This window comes from Microtus ochrogaster, linkage group LG2, assembly GCF_000317375.1.
Source record: "Microtus ochrogaster isolate Prairie Vole_2 linkage group LG2, MicOch1.0, whole genome shotgun sequence".
In the NCBI taxonomy this organism is placed as follows: Eukaryota; Metazoa; Chordata; class Mammalia; order Rodentia; family Cricetidae; genus Microtus; species Microtus ochrogaster.
Genome location: NC_022028.1, coordinates 7,820,040 through 7,837,285, shown reverse-complemented (window position 1 = coordinate 7,837,285; position 17,246 = coordinate 7,820,040). Strand labels below are relative to the sequence as shown.

Genomic DNA, 17,246 nt, shown 5'->3' with positions numbered 1-17,246 from the left:
GTGTGTGTGTGTGTGTGTGTGTGTGTGTATGTGGTGTGTACTGACTGGAATGCTAGCAAGTGAAGAGAAAGTGAAAGTTCCATTTGGAGGCTACTATTTATTTATCTCCTACGAAAAGGAAAATTTCATTATTAAACTTTTGCTGTTTGAAGGCTTTTGCCAAATGCTTAACAATCTGTAGGACTTGATTTCTCATAAAAAAAAAAGATGACTCTGAGAACAAGGGTCTATGTAACTAAGACGTGTTTGTTTTTGTTTAAGTCATTCAGAGGGGAAATCTTCTCTTGTCCATTGTTAAAAGAAAGGTTTCAATCAAAGGAGAAGTCTCCTTATTCTAAAATATACAAACAGTTCTTTGAAATGGATGCCAAATCAAACTCTAAAAGGGACGTTTTTCTTGCAGAAGTTTTGAGTTAATTCTGTGTTCAGGGCTCGAGTGGAAAACCTTTGAGACAGTCAGAGGAACTAGTTACAGTAATGCCACACTTAGCTTCCGAGGTTACATAAGGCTGTAGTAGTCCCAGCCTCTTCTCCCTGGCTTTAGACTAGTGTTTACTGACAAAGGGAAAGGAACGCTTTCAGACTAAGTCCAATTTTCACTTAAATAGAAGGTGATATTTGGTTTCTGATGCCATTGTATCTACATAGTCACATGAGAAGCCGTACCAGCACTCCTGGGGAAAAAATTGCTTGTTCCTGGTGTCTGTTTTGTTTCATTTTGGGGGGACAGGGTCTAGTTAGATAGCCTAGGCTGCCCTTCAACTCGTTATCCTCCTGCCTCAGCTGTCTGAGTGCTGGGGTTACAGGCATATGCTACCATGCTGGCTTAATTCGTTTCCCTATTGTCCTGGTTGCTTTTTTATCAGCTTGACACAAGCTAGAGTTATCTGGGAAAAGAAGCTTCAATCAAGAATATACATGATGCCTCTTTTGGATTGGCCCATAGGAAAGTCTGTGGGAGAATTAACCATCTTGATTAATGGTTAATGTAGAAGGTCCCAGCTCACTGTGGGTGGTGCCACCTTTGGGGGGAGGGTGGTCCTGAGTTGTCTGAGAAGGCAGGATAGTAAGTTATGGGATACAAGCGGTGTTCCCCCATGGCCACTGCTTCAGTTCCTGGTTCCGGGTTCCTGCTTTGAGTTCCTGCTTTAACTTCCCATGATGATGGAATGTAGCCTATAAGGTGACATTAACCCTTTCCTCTCCATGCCCATGCTTCTGCGCATGGTGTTTATCACATCAGTAGGAAGCAAGCGAGGATGCCTGTTTGGAAAGAAATTCTGTGTGCTCTCCTATCAGGAATTCTATTTGCACAAAAGTACTAGATGCCAGTAGGACAAGCCCAGTGTGGAAAGGGGGCATAAACACTTTTTCCCCACAAGTAACTAGTTGGGTTATGGAGGTGGTGGTGGTGGTGGGGCTTCCGTTCTGCTGTCTGGAACCAGCTCCTCCTTCCCCTGGCCTGCTTGTGAATCAGCGTGAGGTCTGTTGGGAGGTGTCTTTGGTACTTTCTACCGCTGTGATAAAACACTGTGACTGAGATAACTTGGAGAAGAAAGCGTTTATGTGGACCTTATGGTTCCAGCGGGGTATGGTCCATATTGGCAGGAACAGAAGGCAACAGACATGGCGGCTGGAGCTGGAAGCTGAGAGCTTGCATCTCAGACCACAAACAGGAAACAGAGCTAACTGGGAATCTGACATGTGGCTTTTGAAACCTTAAAGTCTGTCTCCAGTGGCACACTTCCTCTCACAAGGCCAAAGGCCACACCTCCTAAGGCTCCCAGAACAGCACAGGTTACTGGGGACCAAGTATTCAGATGCCTGACAATTATGGGAGACTTCTCATTCAAACCACCCCAGAGGTCTAGTCTGAGGCTGGGTTGGGCTTTCATGTAGAGGTGCCACTTTATAAGACAAAGATGACAAAATCTATCCCCAAAATACAGTCTTGCAACAGGGGAGAGGGTGTGGAAATTAGCCCCATTCCCTGTGCCACACATCTCTCTTCCTGGGCATCTCTCTTCCTGGGCATCTCTCTTCCTGGGCATCTCTCTTCCTGGGCATCTCTCTTCCTGGGCATCTCTCTTCTCGGGCATCTCTCTTCCCAGGCATCTTTTTTCCCCATGCATCTCTCTTCCCAGGCATATTCAAGGGCAGGGTCAAGTATGGCAGAAGGTGGCAGACATCAGTTCCCCAAGCACACCCATCCTGGCTCCATCCTCACGGTTGCCCCTGCCTCCTCCTCCACCCCCCCCCCCCAGTCTACCAGGACCTCTCTCATCCTTAGCCAGTCTGTCAGAGTTGACTTGACGGTCTTCCTGAATGGCGGCAGGGCCACACAGGTCTAGCGTCAGGTTCTGGGCCACCCTGAACTCATCTGCAACTTTAAAAAATTGTCATTCAGAAAATAGGGTGGGTGATACTGTCTCCTTTGTGGATTTAATGACATAATGTAAGTGGCAGGGGTTTCATAGAAACCATCCCATCTGCTGCTGTGGCAGTGGTGTCTTAGCTGCTGGGCTGGCAGCTCTTCCCTCTGAGCGGCCTCTGCTCACTCCATGGGCTGGCGGCCCCTTTCTCTGAGCCAGCCTCTGCTCACTCCATGGGTTGGCGGCTCTTCCCTCTGAGCCAGCCTCCGCTAGCCCTGTGGGTTGCTATGGATATCACATCTCTTAGAGAGACATATGCGGCTGGGGAAAAGCAAAGGTTGGTTGGTTAAGCAATCACCAGCTCTGATTGCCAACCCATCAGCTAGGCAATGACAGGTCAGAGCATTCTTCCATCATGGGTTTCGGCTTACCACCAGGCTTCAAAGAAATGCTGCCCAGACTTTTCCACGGCAGCACCCCAAAGGGCAAATGAAAACCCAAGACTCCTTCGCCATGTTTCCCCCAGCTGACTGACATCCGCAGTTCCCCCTAAGCAGAGTATTTTCAAATCTCATGTTTTATCTAAAAATTCATGTGAAGTTTTTGTAGGTTTGTTTTAATATGTTTAACCTCACTAATATCACGTAGGTGTCCTGTAAGAAACCTCCCTATTTGTCTCCTTCTCCTGATCACCTGAGCTTTGGTGGCTAATAGATAACCTGTCAGCCAGTTCAGAAATTGCTACTTTCAGTACAGTCCACGTTACCGGTAGCTCAAACCACGGCAAAGTACCAGATTACCCTCTCTGAATTCTAGCTCAAAGAAAGAGAGAAATTCTTAGGAACAATTTATCATTGACTTGCAGTTTTAAAAATAATCTTAATTGACCACATGTGCTATCAAATAAGAGTTGGTCTTGCAGCCTCTGCCTCCCTCCCCTGCTCCCCTCCTCCTCGTGCTCCTTCGTGTGGGCATGCGCACTGCGTTGGTTTCTGCCAGGATGTCAGAAAATTAATTACGCCGCGCGGGGTAGATACTATCACAGGAAAGCCGCCCCAGATTCAAGATAAGATTACCGATATAGAAGCTGTTATTTTTAGGGGTTAAAGACTATTGCTTTCCGATCTCTCTGCCTCATTTTCCTAGTTCCTCCCATTTTAATCGTGGCTCCGTGTTTTTGTAGCCATAACTCATTAGTGGTTTTTAATTTTTCTGAAACTGAAATAGGGTCTGAAAGGGTGGGTTTGCCCCCTTTTTCCTCCTTTTTCCCTCCTCTTTTTTTTTTTTTTTTTTTTCCTGGCTAATCGGAGGAACGCAACCACATCTGAAGCCACTTGGCTCATTATGAATTTCATGGAAACTGATTCTCTGAAAGTGTTTCCATATGTGTGTTCCCAATATATCCCATCCTCTCTAAATGGGAGCTCAGACGTGTGCATGGGCTGGAAATGGCTTCAGGATGTGACAGAGCAGTCATATGACTCGCGGCACCGTGGGTGGCCCCTTCTGAAAGACAGGGTGTCCTGGGTGCTGGCCTCCTTCCTGCAGTGGATCTGGTTTCAAAGACTATCCACCGTGCCTTTAAAATGTTCCTAATCAAGGCCTAGCGAGATCATTCCCCTCTTCCCGTCGTCCCACTTTTCCACCCTCGCGGCTTTTGGCTCCTTCCTTCTCCTCTGCCCTGGGTCCCTGGATACATCCGCACAGGCTCCCACGTCTTTACCGTCTGCCCCTTCCCCTTCCACAAAGCGGAAGTGTATTATTCCAGCAATATCCTTAAAATTGGGGTGGGTTTAAAAGCACAGTTGTATTTCTCGAGATTGCCAGAGTCGGGCTCTCGCCCTACTCCTGCCCTCTGTGTAACAGACTTTCTTAGCCTTAGGATCAGCTGCTCTGTCTGAATTTGGGAGCATGCTGTAGGAAGCACAGTTTATTACAACGCTGAAAATAAATGTTTATACTGGAGACTCAAGGCACTTTTTTAATGCCTAAGACTATGGCGCTTGCTAGTCATTTTATTGTCCTAAAGATTGGTTCCATTTCTCGTTCTGCTGTTCTCTTCAGTGTGTCCCTCTGCATTCCCTAAAATGTGTGCTTTCCTGCTTATGAGGTCATGAAGCTAAGTTAAACGTTGTGTTGCTTAGTCATATTTAGTATGAGGGCATCAATTCGAGGACAGCTGGTATAAATCCCTTTCAAATCTAGGTGTGACCATGCAGAGTAGTGTTTTGTGTATAGTCTGGATTTGACTCTTGGATCATGTCTTCTGGAGACTAAAGTAGCATTCACTTGCTCAGTAGGACTTTGACACACTTGTCTTTCCCATTGACATATTAGATACCGTCTAAAGGAAGGATGTGTTGGGGAGGTGGCTCACTTGGGAAAGTGCCTGCCTTTGAAGCATGAGGTTCAGGACCCAGGTTCAGATTTCCAGCACCCATGTGAAAGTCCACTTGGGGGAAGTAGAAATGGGTAGGTCCCTCAAGCTTATTGGCTGGCCAGGCCAGCCAAATTGATGAACTCCAATCTCTGGCTTCCACTTACAGGCATGCATATTCACCTGCGTGCGCGCGCACACACACACACACACACACACACACACACACACACACCAAGACAGAGTTCATTTCTTTAGTGTGCTTCATTTTACTAATAATAAAACAACTTTTTAAAGCAAACATTATTATAAAAACTTTGCAAGTAAGTAAAAACCATTGCACACCAAAAATTAACCATGCCCATGGTCTATGCAACTCAGTGAACGTCTAGATAGTTAGAACTGACATTCAGAATAGAAGCTGTGAAGCTTCACATTAAATGTTACACTTTTAGTACTGAATAAATTTTATGCACTTATCCACCATCAAAAACAAAAATGTCCATAATAGAATTAGACTTAGAAAAGCTTTATAGTCTATTTTATGACTTGCGTCCATTGCTTGCATTCTGTTCTTCCTCACTGCTTCATGTTTAATTTGTTTTCTTTCATGTTATTCTGAACCCGTATGCACATTTGTTTCCATAGATGCACATATTGTTGGCTACACTCTACATATGAGAGTGAAATAGTTTCTTTTTGAGATCATGTGACTTTACCTAACAATATACAGTCTAAATCTATCCATTTTCTTACAAATTTTTAACTTTATTCTTTAGAGCTAAGTATGTGATATGTGATATATATATACTATATACTATATATATATATCACATATATACACACACATATATATGTTTCATTATTCATTTATCTGTTGATAGACAACTGGGCTGATTCCAGTTCTTTTCTATAGTGAATAAGGCAACAGTAAACATGGGCTGTGGTAGGGTATAGAGAGAACGCTGTGGTGTACATGCAGGAGAAAAACAGCTGGGTCATTTCAAAATGAAAATACCTATCTAAAAACAATGCGAATGCCAATGGCTATGCTTTAATCTAAACAGCATGGTAAGCTTATAGACACAAATATTCAAGGGATACTCGATAAGAACGTAGTACAGATTTGCACACCACGGGAGGGGGTGTTCTTCCGTGGCCATGAGTTCTGCTGTGGGTGCTTGCTTACCTTGGTCTGGGAACCCTGAGGGGGCAGCCACAGTGTAGCCCACCCGCGAGCCCCAAGTTTGTGTCACATCAGCAGGAAGCACATGCATACCGAGGGGCTGAGGGACAAGGTGTCACGTGTGGAAAGTAACTCTGCATGCATGCTCAGGCTTCTTCTCATTTTCACACATTCTTTGCACAGTGACTCGGCTGTGCCTCACCAGAAGGGGTAGAGCCGTCTGCACGTGGTAAGGGTGGCCATCCCTGGTTTTCAAGCTCTGCTGCCTTGGCTTGGAAAGGAAGCTCTGCAAGCGAAAGAGTCCCCTCTCCCTGGTGTTTCTACAGAGTGCAGATTCTGTGTCCTTTCCCACCCTCACTTTCTGCCTCATCAGGCAGCAGAAGGGAGGGAGGGTGTTGGGTGTGGAACAGGAGGACACTTTGGAGTCCCTGCTTCCCCTGGCCCCATGGACCCAGAGACCCTAGGTCTTATTTGTCAAGACCATCAATGCATCAATGATTCATTTTCATTCATTCATTCTCTCTCTCTCTCTCTCTCTCTCCTTTCCCTATCCCTCCAATTCTAGCCATGGAACTGAGGGTCTTTATGAGGGAGACAGTGCTCTTACTATCCAGCCACACCCACCAATGATTGTTGATTGAGCTAAAACCCCCATCAATGGTGATTAATGACTCTGAAATGCTGGCTGTTTACACAAGTGCAGACATTCAGAAAGTTTCCATTTTTGTCCCCATTACCTTACTGATTCCAAATAAATACCATGACTTTAATGGCAGCAGTGGGCAGGCCCAAGCTCCCGAGCAGGGACAAGTGCACTAACAGGCTGGAAGGACACGTATCGCATCTCTGATCTGAGTCTCCCCATCCCTCCGTTTCATCTCTTCCCCAGGGTCTTCCAGTCTGCAGCTGCACGCATGCTGGTTCTGAGGTAGGGCCGGTGTCAGAAGGAAGGACTAGCATGCTAGAGAAACAGGGACATTTGTTGCAAATGCTGCCGGGCAGCGTGAGGTCAGGTGATGCATGCATGCTGCATCATCATACTGCGAGTAGCTTGGTGTCCCTTTTAAAGAGCATTTAACAAGGTTTTAGGTATGAAATGCACTTACATTTCATTTTAGATTGGGTGTCAGCATTGCTTAGTTTTGTTTTTTTTGTTTGTTTTTGTTTTTTTTAATAGTTTTATGTTTTGCTAAGACACTATCTATGTAACCAGCCTAAGCTAAGCTGGCCTCAGACTAACCATGTTGTCTATTCTGGACTCAAACTCATGGTGATCTTCCATATGCCTCAGCCTTCTGAGTCCTGAGATTACAGACATGAGCCACCCAAAGCGTGTTTAAAACAGATTTAATTATTACTTTTATTTATGCGTAGACTGTGTGGCTACGTGACTTGGAGCATGCTATGTGTATGCATGTGCCCTGGAGGCCAGAGGATATCAGACCCCCTTGAACCGAGTTACAGGTGGGCTCTCTTACACGCTGAGCCAACTCTTCAGCTCTCCCCAGGGCTTTGATGCACATTTTTACTGTGTTGCGAGTATACTGGCCATGTCAGAGATGCTGACACCTAAGCTCATTCTCTTGTTTTCCATCCAACCGCTCATACTTATATACATGCATACATACATATACATATATATCCATTTGAGGCTCTTACAATGTACTAGGTTCTGGGAGGGATGAGAGAGGGAAATAAGATAAATCCCGTGCCATCTAAAGCTGACTCTAGTGAGGCAGAACAGACTAAGAAACAGCTACTAAGTCAGTGGAGGCGCGAGCAAGGGCTCGGAAGAGCGGCACAGAGGACTACTGTTGGAAGGGGAGCCAAATAGGACGTTGGTCCATACGCAGGCAGTTGGGATGGGACAGCCGAAGTATTGAAGCGGAAGGAGGACAGCAGCCCTGGGTGGGTCTTGTGTGGTCTGTGTGCCCGGGAAGGATGTCTCAGGTTAATAAAAAGTTCATGAGCTTCATTTGAGATTTGTTGAAGCAATAACTCCTGCCAGGTAACTGCCCCCAAAGTATCTCTGAAATTAACACCTGGCTGCCAGGCAGCTGGCTTTTCCTGTCACACAGTGGTGTCCTTAGCGCACGGACGGGCTCTGAATGTGCTGATGTTTCGTTAGATTCAAGGCTCTTTGTATTTCTTCTGCCTCTGTCTGCTCCTTCGGCTGGGTCATGTTGGTTCTGCTTACTGTTTAGTCAGGACGCCAACATGCCCCATTTCCCAGCTGACACCCCTTAGTAACAAGTACTTTTCTATCCTTAAACTCCAGTTTCCTTTGATTGTAAAGACCTCTTTGCTGTTTTCAATAACAACTGTTTAGCTACGGTCTACTAAATGATATATGTATCTTAAAGATAGGGCTTAGAAATGGCGATTATTAGCTACTGTGCTGTGGCTCTGTAGCTCAGTGGTAGAGAGCTAGTCTAGTATGCCTGAGGCTATATGTTTGATTCCCCAGTACTTCCAAAAAGGAGAGGAGGGCCAGAAAGATAGCCCAGTGCCAATGATGTCTTTCAGCCATTATGGGTATATACATATAGTGCGCGCATGCACACACACACATACACACACACACACACCCAAAAGGAGTAAATAATATTTAAAAAAGAGAAGACTGAGTATTCCCATTCATAAGCCCTGACAGGAGAAATCTGTGCCTTCCGCAGCTGTCTTTAACTGTGAGTCAGACATGATCCAGGGTAAGCAGCACTGGGGAGCAGATCATGAAAGAGCTGTGGTAGGCGATAGGAGACCCGAGAGCCAAGTCCAAGCTTCTCCTGTATTCCTCCTGTCTGGGTTTCACACACTTTCCCCTTCTCTGAAGACTCCAGAAACCCCACTAGGTAAGGAGAACCTGCTGGCTTTCCTCTCACAGACTTTGTGGGGAGAGGCAGTTTTTTTTTCTTTTAACTTTGACTTTGTTTTTATTTGGGCCTCGTGCATTTTATGGATGTATCCTTCCCAGTCTGTGTGAGCCTGTGAGGGGCTTCTGCCGCTGCTTTCCACAGCAAGACTCTTGGAGTTCCCCCTTAAGGCAGTTTGTTTGCACACTGTCCAGCTGTGGCTGGGAGTGGAGACAGCAGCTTCAGAAAGAGCACATCTGTAGGAAGCCAGGGCATCCCAAGGGATGGAGCCTTTGACCTGGATTCCATTCTTCTTGTACCCTAAGCAACTGGAACCGGTTGCTGTTTATCAGGTTAGATCTACGATGTGGCCAGAGTGGAGCATAAGAGGGTCCCCCTAAATGGTAATCATCACTGGGGTGACACTGAGATACCTAAAGAGTCTACTTGAGTAGTTTCCAATTAGACAAAGTGAGAGAAGTGGAGAGGGGGGCTGTGATCGGTTCAACCCGATTCCTCAAGGGTAGCACAGACTGCTTGTCTTCTCTGAGCAGTCACAGGGTGTCTGTCTCTGGCTCTGCCTCCCTCGCTGCGCTTCACTGTGTGGGGATGCTGACTGAGGGAAGAGCTCCTGTCTGACTTGGGCTCCTCTAGCTGTCAAGTGTGGATTAGACGACAATCCATGGGATGCTTAGACTTTCCCATTAGCATGCTTCCACAGCAGGAGACCCATGGCTAACTTGGGAGACCAGGGGACATAGCATAAAGAGTCATAGGTACATTTTTTTTTTCTTCCTAAGACAGTCCTGGCTGTCCTGAACCCATTCTGTTGACCAGGCTGGTATCAAACGCACAGAGGTTTGCCTGGTCTGCCTCTGCCTCCTGAGTGCTGGGATCCAGGATACACACCAGCACTGCCCTGCTGATAGGTACAAAGTTTTGTGGAAATCATTTTTAGTCCTCCAAAAAAGTCACCCAAGTGTGCAGTCTGCCACGGTTTTCAGGTTTACTGTGTTAGTGTGGCTCCATTCCCAGGTTGAGTCAAACTAGCCTATCAGGAAGATGCGTCATCTTGGAGGTTCACTGACTTCTGTCAGCCACCAGGCACTTGAAACACCATTTTGAAGCTGTGATTTTATTTTGAGATAGGGATCTCAGCCCTGTAGCCCAAACTAGCCTGGAACTCACTATGTAGTCCAGGGTTAAACATGCATAGTCCTACCGTAGCCTTCTGGTGCTGGATTGCAGACTTAACTGCACCCCAGGTTAATTTTGAGACTCTTCCAACCAGGTCTCATGTGGACAGTAGAACCCTCAATTTCCTGGCTGTTTCCATTTTTTTTAAAAGTACAGTTTAGCGTACCTTGTACATGAACAAGATCATTTACGGCCAACAGCACAAAGAATGACCTTAGCTTTATTTACTCAGTGGATGACAGCAGCTGGAGCTTTAAGATGTCTGGGTTGCTCTGAGGCAACAGGCCTGTCACCGGGGAGGAGGGGTTACATGCACAAAGTTAGATGGGTTTACCAGCACTTTTAGAATACTCCAGGCTTTCTTCTTGCGGGCATTTTTTAACAAGCCAAATCGACATTTCCCACAGTCAATTCACTATATGTTTTTAACTATTTTTTTTTAAGTTTGTGGCTGTAATGTGGCTGATGACACAAAGGAGCAGTGTCATTGTCAAAATCACCCAAAAAGGAGATATAAAAAAAAACACAGAACTCGTATAAGACAGATGACAAGTTCAGGTGCAGACCTAGTCAGGGAGAGAAACTGAAGTTGCCTTTCTTCCCTCTGGAACAATGGTTGTAAATAAATTGGGGTTTCTATTAGGATTCTTCCCACCTGCCCATCATACATGAAAAGTTCTTATTTCTTCATACCCAATACACCGCAGTCAGCTTCAGAAATAACACCTGCTCACATGAAATGACTGAGAAAATTCCAGAAAACACTATTGTTCATAGATTTCAAGGAATCTCTCAAGTCTACTTTAGTTCATTCAGTCAAGAAAGAGCTGGTCCTCAAGACATCACAGTCTCAAAGAAGTGGCTGGTCACCATGCTGTGACCCCAACAGACACTTGCCCCATTGTTTTCCATGATGACAAATGAACCCCAGCCAGAGCTCACCCATTGAAAGGTGACTGTCGGTTTGTGTTAGTTAATGTCTCTAAACCCCAAAACTACAGCGATCTTGGCATATGCCGCCGAGCAATAAAAACATCAGCAAAATGTAGCAGCTAAAATAGTGCTGTGTGGTTGGAGAAAACACAAAGCCTTATCAGACTTTACTAGCAGGGTCCCCCATAAAGAGTTTTAATAAAAACGTCGGCATCAAAATAAGTGAAGCCATATGGAATTTTAATTATTTCTAAAATGTAGTTTTAAGAAAAAATAAATACATGTAGAAGCCTTTAAAAAAAACATTCACCTGCCTATCTGTAAGTGAAGTCTGCGCTGCTTTGGAGGGGCGAATGTTGACGTTTGAAGTGTGACTTCTTTCCTTTTTAAATGACTACAGTTATTCTGGCCATGTGCTCTGGGTACTGAACTTCCTGCACAGGGAAGTGGCCTGCCTGTGTCTGTTAGGCTGGCCCCTCCACTCCATCTAGATCCTGTGGGGCAAGAAAGCAGCTGAGGGCCACCTGTGGCCTCTGCTTGGGGTCCGCACTGTCTGCAGCGGGCCATAAATACAGTGCAGGGAGGTGGGGACTCTCATCTGTTCCCGTTTCTAATTTGCACACCATCGCCTAAAACTCGGGCTTATCCAACTCTCCTTTAGGGGGAGGGGGGAGGGAGAGGACAGGCAAGGGAGGGAGGGGGTTATAAAGAGCAGACCCTAAGTGCCTGGCTGCATGCATTTCAGTTTGTCATCTTGAAAGTGTTTGCTTCTAGTGTTGGAGGCAGTTCATTTGCTGTGCACCTTCTGCAGATGGGCCCGTGGGTTCTGGGAAGGCACTAATGAGGGATGGGAACCCCCCCACACCCCAAGGCCGTTCTTTCTCCTCCTGCTTTGGAATTAATGTCATAGACCAGATATCAATGCTAGAGCTGGAAGGGAACTTAGAGTTCGTCCCCTCCTTTTCCAGATGATGACACTGCCACCTCTGACTTCTGCCTCTGGCCTTCCTCTCTCAGCAAGAAGAGCCAGGCAGGTGAGACTTCCCAATTGCTGGGGGGCTGGGCTGGGCTGTCTTCTGGTTTGTGAGAGAAAGGTTTGTTAACCCCATGTTGCTTTCAAGCAGTTACTTTGTATGATAAATGTATTCCATGCCTGAATCCCAGCTCCAGGTGAAGGTACAAGCAGCGTGCATTCTTACAAACACCAACCACCAGCCAACAGGCCTTTTGGGACACTTACTTGAAACGATCCCTTCAGTAAACATCAGACTGTCCCAGAAGAAAGCCTGAGCACCAATTGGGCTGAGGGACTTTCGCTTGCAGCTAAAACCTGCAGCAAATGCAGATACAGAAAAGCCAAATCAGAAAGGAAAGGGAAGCTTCGGGGTCATAGTCTTAGCAAGCGACATTGATATTACCAAAGGGCTTGCCATAATTCTGTCAATTCTAGAAAATTGCAAGGAACCCCAAGATCACAGCTATGAGTTTTATCTATTTCAGAAGGCTGGCTTGCACGTGCAAAGTCTCTAGCTGTGCCTTCAGGAGGTAGACGGCAGAGGGCTCTGCTAAGGAGGCACACTGGGAGCTTCGAAAGTGGAAGTTCCAAAGGGAAGCCATGTCTGCTTCTGTGCTTTTAAAGCCCCCCAAATTTTGAAAGCCCACTTTAGTGCAGGGTTCAGGCGATCAGCTGAGAGCCCTCCTTTTAATCTCTCCTCGGCCTGAAACCTTTAGAAAAATTGATGTGGGCACCCGACCTAAATCTGGTTCTGTGTCACTCCTCAAGACTCTGAAAGGCAGTGACTGTCTAGGTCCTCACCCCCTCCACCCTCCCACGCACCCCACCCCACCCCACCCCACCTTCAATACCTTCTCACTTAGTTATGACTCAAGGGAGAATTTCTGAGGACTCTCCCCAACACCCCCAGAGAAGCAAGATAGTGTTAGATTACCATTGAAATCTGCTTTGATTTTTTTTTTTTTTTTTTACCATGGCTACAATGAGGACTGTAACAAGGTCTTAAATTCTTTTAAAAAGAATTAGGAGGAATATGTTGAGGGAATCTGTTTGATGTACTTATCTGAACAAAGAAGCCCCCCTCCCAAGGGGTAAAATAATAAATCTTTAGAATTTGTTTACACTGCATTAGGAAAAATGAGTTGGTCTGATTTAGTACAAGTTTCACTTCAGATACCCTAAACTGCAATAAAAAACAAAAAGAGAGATGGGGTGGGGTGAGAACTGTCGATGAAGATCCAGTCTTAAAGTCTGGTGACAGATCTGGTGACTCGGGGGTTGGGTTGGCTTCCACACAGGGCCTAGCATACATTTGGCTTTAAAAAGTCCTTTGGGATTTTCGGGGCTGGAGAACTCAAGGATAAATGTCATTAAGATTGTAACGTGGGGAAAGCCCAGCCCCAGGTGAGCAGTGCGTTTGAAAATCTGTTTGTGACTTGCTGTTCCTTGGGAGAAAGCTAAAGTTTTCTTTCTTTTTTTTTTTTCTTAAATCTTGTAAAAAAAAATTCTATCATTTTAATTGATATTTACAGATGTTTCCCCCTCCCCATCTTCTGTTATAATTTTTAGGTGCTTCAGAACTGGGCCCTTTTTCAGACCCCAGGCAGTTCCCAAGCATTTCATCCCTCACTGAGAGCCGCTTCTCCAACCCACGAATGCACTATCCAGCTACCTTTACTTACACCCCGCCCGTCACGTCAGGCGTGTCCCTCGGCATGTCCGCCACCACTCACTACCACACCTACCTGCCACCACCCTACCCAGGCTCTTCCCAAAGCCAGAGTGGACCCTTCCAGACCAGCAGCACTCCATATCTCTACTATGGCACTTCGTCAGCGCCCTATCAATTCCCCGTGGTACCGGGAGGAGACCGGTCTCCTTCCAGAATGCTTCCGCCATGCACCACCTCGAATGGCAGCACGCTATTAAATCCAAATTTGCCTAACCAGAATGATGGTGTTGACGCTGATGGAAGCCACAGCAGTTCCCCAACCGTTTTGAATTCTAGTGGCAGAATGGATGAATCTGTCTGGCGACCATATTGAAATTCCTCAGCTGTGGCCCAGTGGCATCCAGGGGTCACATCCCTCATGTGTTAATATATACATATATAAAGAGTGCATATATATGTATATTGATTAGTCTATCTAGAAGATTTCTCAGTCCATCCCTAGTCGTGATCTTGCAACCCTAAGAGGGTAGAGACAGTCATAACTGGGTCTCATGTTGTTTACTATTTAAGATGTCCCCTTTACCAAGGAAGAAATGGTCAAAGGTGTTGTTGTCTGGTCTGTTTTCATAAGTAACCTGTTCCTTTGCCAATTCAGAGAGGAGGACTCCGGGTTCAGGAGGAAGAAGAGCCAAGCCACTTCCTCCCTGTCCTTTGAAACCACAGCTTCGGCTGTGTAGGGGCCGGTGCGCTCTGCAGACCAGCCTGCAAAGCCGGCTGTGCGGTGCGCTCGCTCGCTCAGAAAGGGCGGAGGTAGCATAAATGCCGCATCCAGGGCTGTCCATTCTGAATGCCTGTTCCAAGGTTTGCCTTCAGACTTGCTGCAGGCACGCGTCTGAACTTTTGAGTTCACTTATTACCTTTGCTTCCTACTCTAAGAAAGTGACTTCAGAAATACTGATCAGGATAGATTATTTTATTTTACTTTTTTGTACTCCCCCATCTCCCCCATTTAACCAAAAGAAATCCCGACTCCCCCTTTCCTTCCCCTTCTCCCTTTATGCAAAACTGAAAATGGCAATACCTTATTATAGCCATAATGATATAGTGTTTGAGTTGGCTGTGTGTTATTTGTTTTTCTTTTTTTAAATTATGAATATGTGTAAAATCTGAGGTAACTTGCTAACGTGAATGGTCATATAACTTTAAAGATATATTTATAATTATTTAATGACATTTGGACCTTTGGAACATTTCTTAGTGTAATGATATGTTGACTTCGGTCTCTAAAAGTGCTTTTTCTTAAATAACAAATTTCTTCAGTGGGCTAGAGCCATATCTGAAATATTGCTAAGCAATTTCAATTCCTTCAGGCACAATGTGGTTTTTTTAAGATAACTTCCATCTCCAAATATTTTAGATGTAGTTGTTTTTGTGATGTATGAAGGAAATGCTGTTTCATTCTTTCAGGTCTTTGATTGCCTCTGATACAGCTTTTTACCTTTTAAAGCAATAATTAAAGATTAAAAAAAAAACAAAAGCAAAATACCTATGGACCTGTAGCCCTTTAACACTTAATGTGGTCCCTTTACCAGCATGAAATGCTGGAGACATGTGGTTTCCTAATTTCTTTCTTTTTGGGGTGGTGGTGGTAGTGGCATGGTCTTTATGGTTCTTGTCGTATTAAAAAGCCAAACACAAGTGAATAACTGCAGAAAAGTGTTCTGTGGTCTCAGAGTTAAGCAGAACTCTAAATCGCAGGCTTCGTGGTTGAGAAGCTAGTCAGCTGAAAGAAAGCCACATGGGTGGTAAAGGCTCAATCACGACATGTGTAGTGTAGGGAGCTCAGACACACCAGGCCTCTGCCCCTGTCAGCCTTACCACACAGTCATTCATGGAAGCCCAAAGTGCCTTAGCCAAGGAGGGCCTCCAGCGGCCTTCCAAGGAGCAGAATGAAGTCACTGTCCTAGGGAAGCTGGTCAGCTCAAGTCATGGCCACTGTGGCTGCTGTCAGTAGACACAGCCCGTGAGAACCTCCATGAATCCCTTGATATTAGCAGCTTCTCACTAGGGAGGGCCAAGAGCAGGGAAGCCCATGTGCCGACTGGTGTCCGCCGCTGCGTGTGAATTTGAGACCCAGCCCTCCTGGAGGATGCACTTTGACCATTGCTGGGACCTTGCAGCCAATCCCTGAGTGTGAAACCTTAATCCAAGCCAGGGATCCTTCAATGACATCACTACGCAAATGCGGGCACTCTTCCTGCACAGGCAGTGGGGGGTGGGTTGGGGTGGGGGCCCCCTTCATTTGAATCCTGAGTCCTCCTAAGCAGAGCTCTGCAGACACTTGCCTTTCGCCCCTCCCCCGACCCCCTCGCTTTCTGTCCTTTCTCAGGTTGACCTTTGTCCCAGTGTGGGACAGTCTGGGTGCAGGTGGTCCTGTGTGTGCCTCCAGTCTGGGTTTTCCTTAGAATCCCTCCTAACTCCTTCTGATGCAAATCGAGGGGGGAAGAAAGCCCCCACTGAACCCAAACACTTTGCCTTCTAAAGGCTGTGTACCAAGTATGTTCAGATAGATAAGCCACTTTGTATTTCTCAAGCGGGAAGCCTTAACCGATGCTATTTATTGTCGCGTGTGGTAGCTTGAAGCACACCACCGTCCATGTGTTTGTCCACTTCAGCAGCACTTACAAAAGCCAGTGTCTGGTCACACTTGTCAGCTTGCATTAACTGACATGAAGATGTTATCATCGGTGCCAGCTGCACCCTATTTAATTATTTTTTTTTAAAAAAAGGGGTACTATATTTCTACATTATTTCTTAAAGTTAAAGGGCTTCTTAAAGTTTACAATACACATATTAAGGGACTAGAGGGGATGCGCTAGTGCCCTGTTGTTACTGTAGTGGCTGCAGGCAGCAACCCTGAGACACTTTGAAAACAGGTTGTTTCCCTCTGCCCTCCCTTTGAGAAAATTTCAAGTATTTCTCTCCACCTTTCGGCCACCTCACTGGGTGGCTCCCATTACTCAGAACCCATTCTTTCTTCTGTTTTTTTTTTTTTGGGGGGGGGTGCGGCTAGGATTTAAAAATCCCCTTCCTCTTCCCTTGTCTTTTTAACACTCCGTTTGCACTGGGTCACATGTATGATTTCTGGTTTTAAGACCAAAGCAATGTCTTATTTACATCTGGAACCATCTATGTGTACTAACCAATGCCCTCCCCACCCCCGACACACACACACACACACACACACACACACACACACACACACACACACACAGAGTTCTCAAAGGAGCACAAACATCCCTAGGATTTACGTCAGACTGGCACAGCCAGATTTTTAGAAAAACACTCTTCAGTGTCTCAGAAATTTTAACCTAGGCCATAGCTCAGATCAGGTACCATGGTTTTAGTTTTAGGTTAGGGAATGAGAGACTTAACAGATTAACTACTGTTTGCTCTCTAAACTGTCTCCTCCTTTACCCAGAGACCCTTGGGAAACAGAGAAACATCTGCACATCTTTAGAGACTGTCCAGGGTAGATTCAGAAGGGAGGAGCCATGTTGGGGGTTCCGTCTACTCCAAGGAAAGGGACTGACAAACCTACAGAGAGAGAGAGCTTTAGTAGAAGCAATGATAGCCACAGTA

The 17,246-nt window shown here is 45.8% G+C and overlaps 1 protein-coding gene across 2 annotated transcripts in view; it reads left to right on the top strand.

The window, feature by feature from the left end:
• The window catches only part of Runx2 (runt related transcription factor 2), a 215,444-nt gene extending 198,604 nt beyond the window's left edge, over nt 1-16,840 (top strand). For both annotated transcript variants that reach the window (XM_005359818.3, XM_005359820.3), the window contains 2 exons: nt 11,886-11,951; nt 13,502-16,840. In XM_005359818.3, coding sequence (XP_005359875.1) covers nt 11,886-11,951; nt 13,502-13,977 — 542 coding nt within the window. In that variant the 3' untranslated portion in view covers nt 13,978-16,840. The remainder of the gene's footprint in view (nt 1-11,885; nt 11,952-13,501) is intronic.
• Nucleotides 16,841-17,246: the final 406 nt, after the last annotated feature.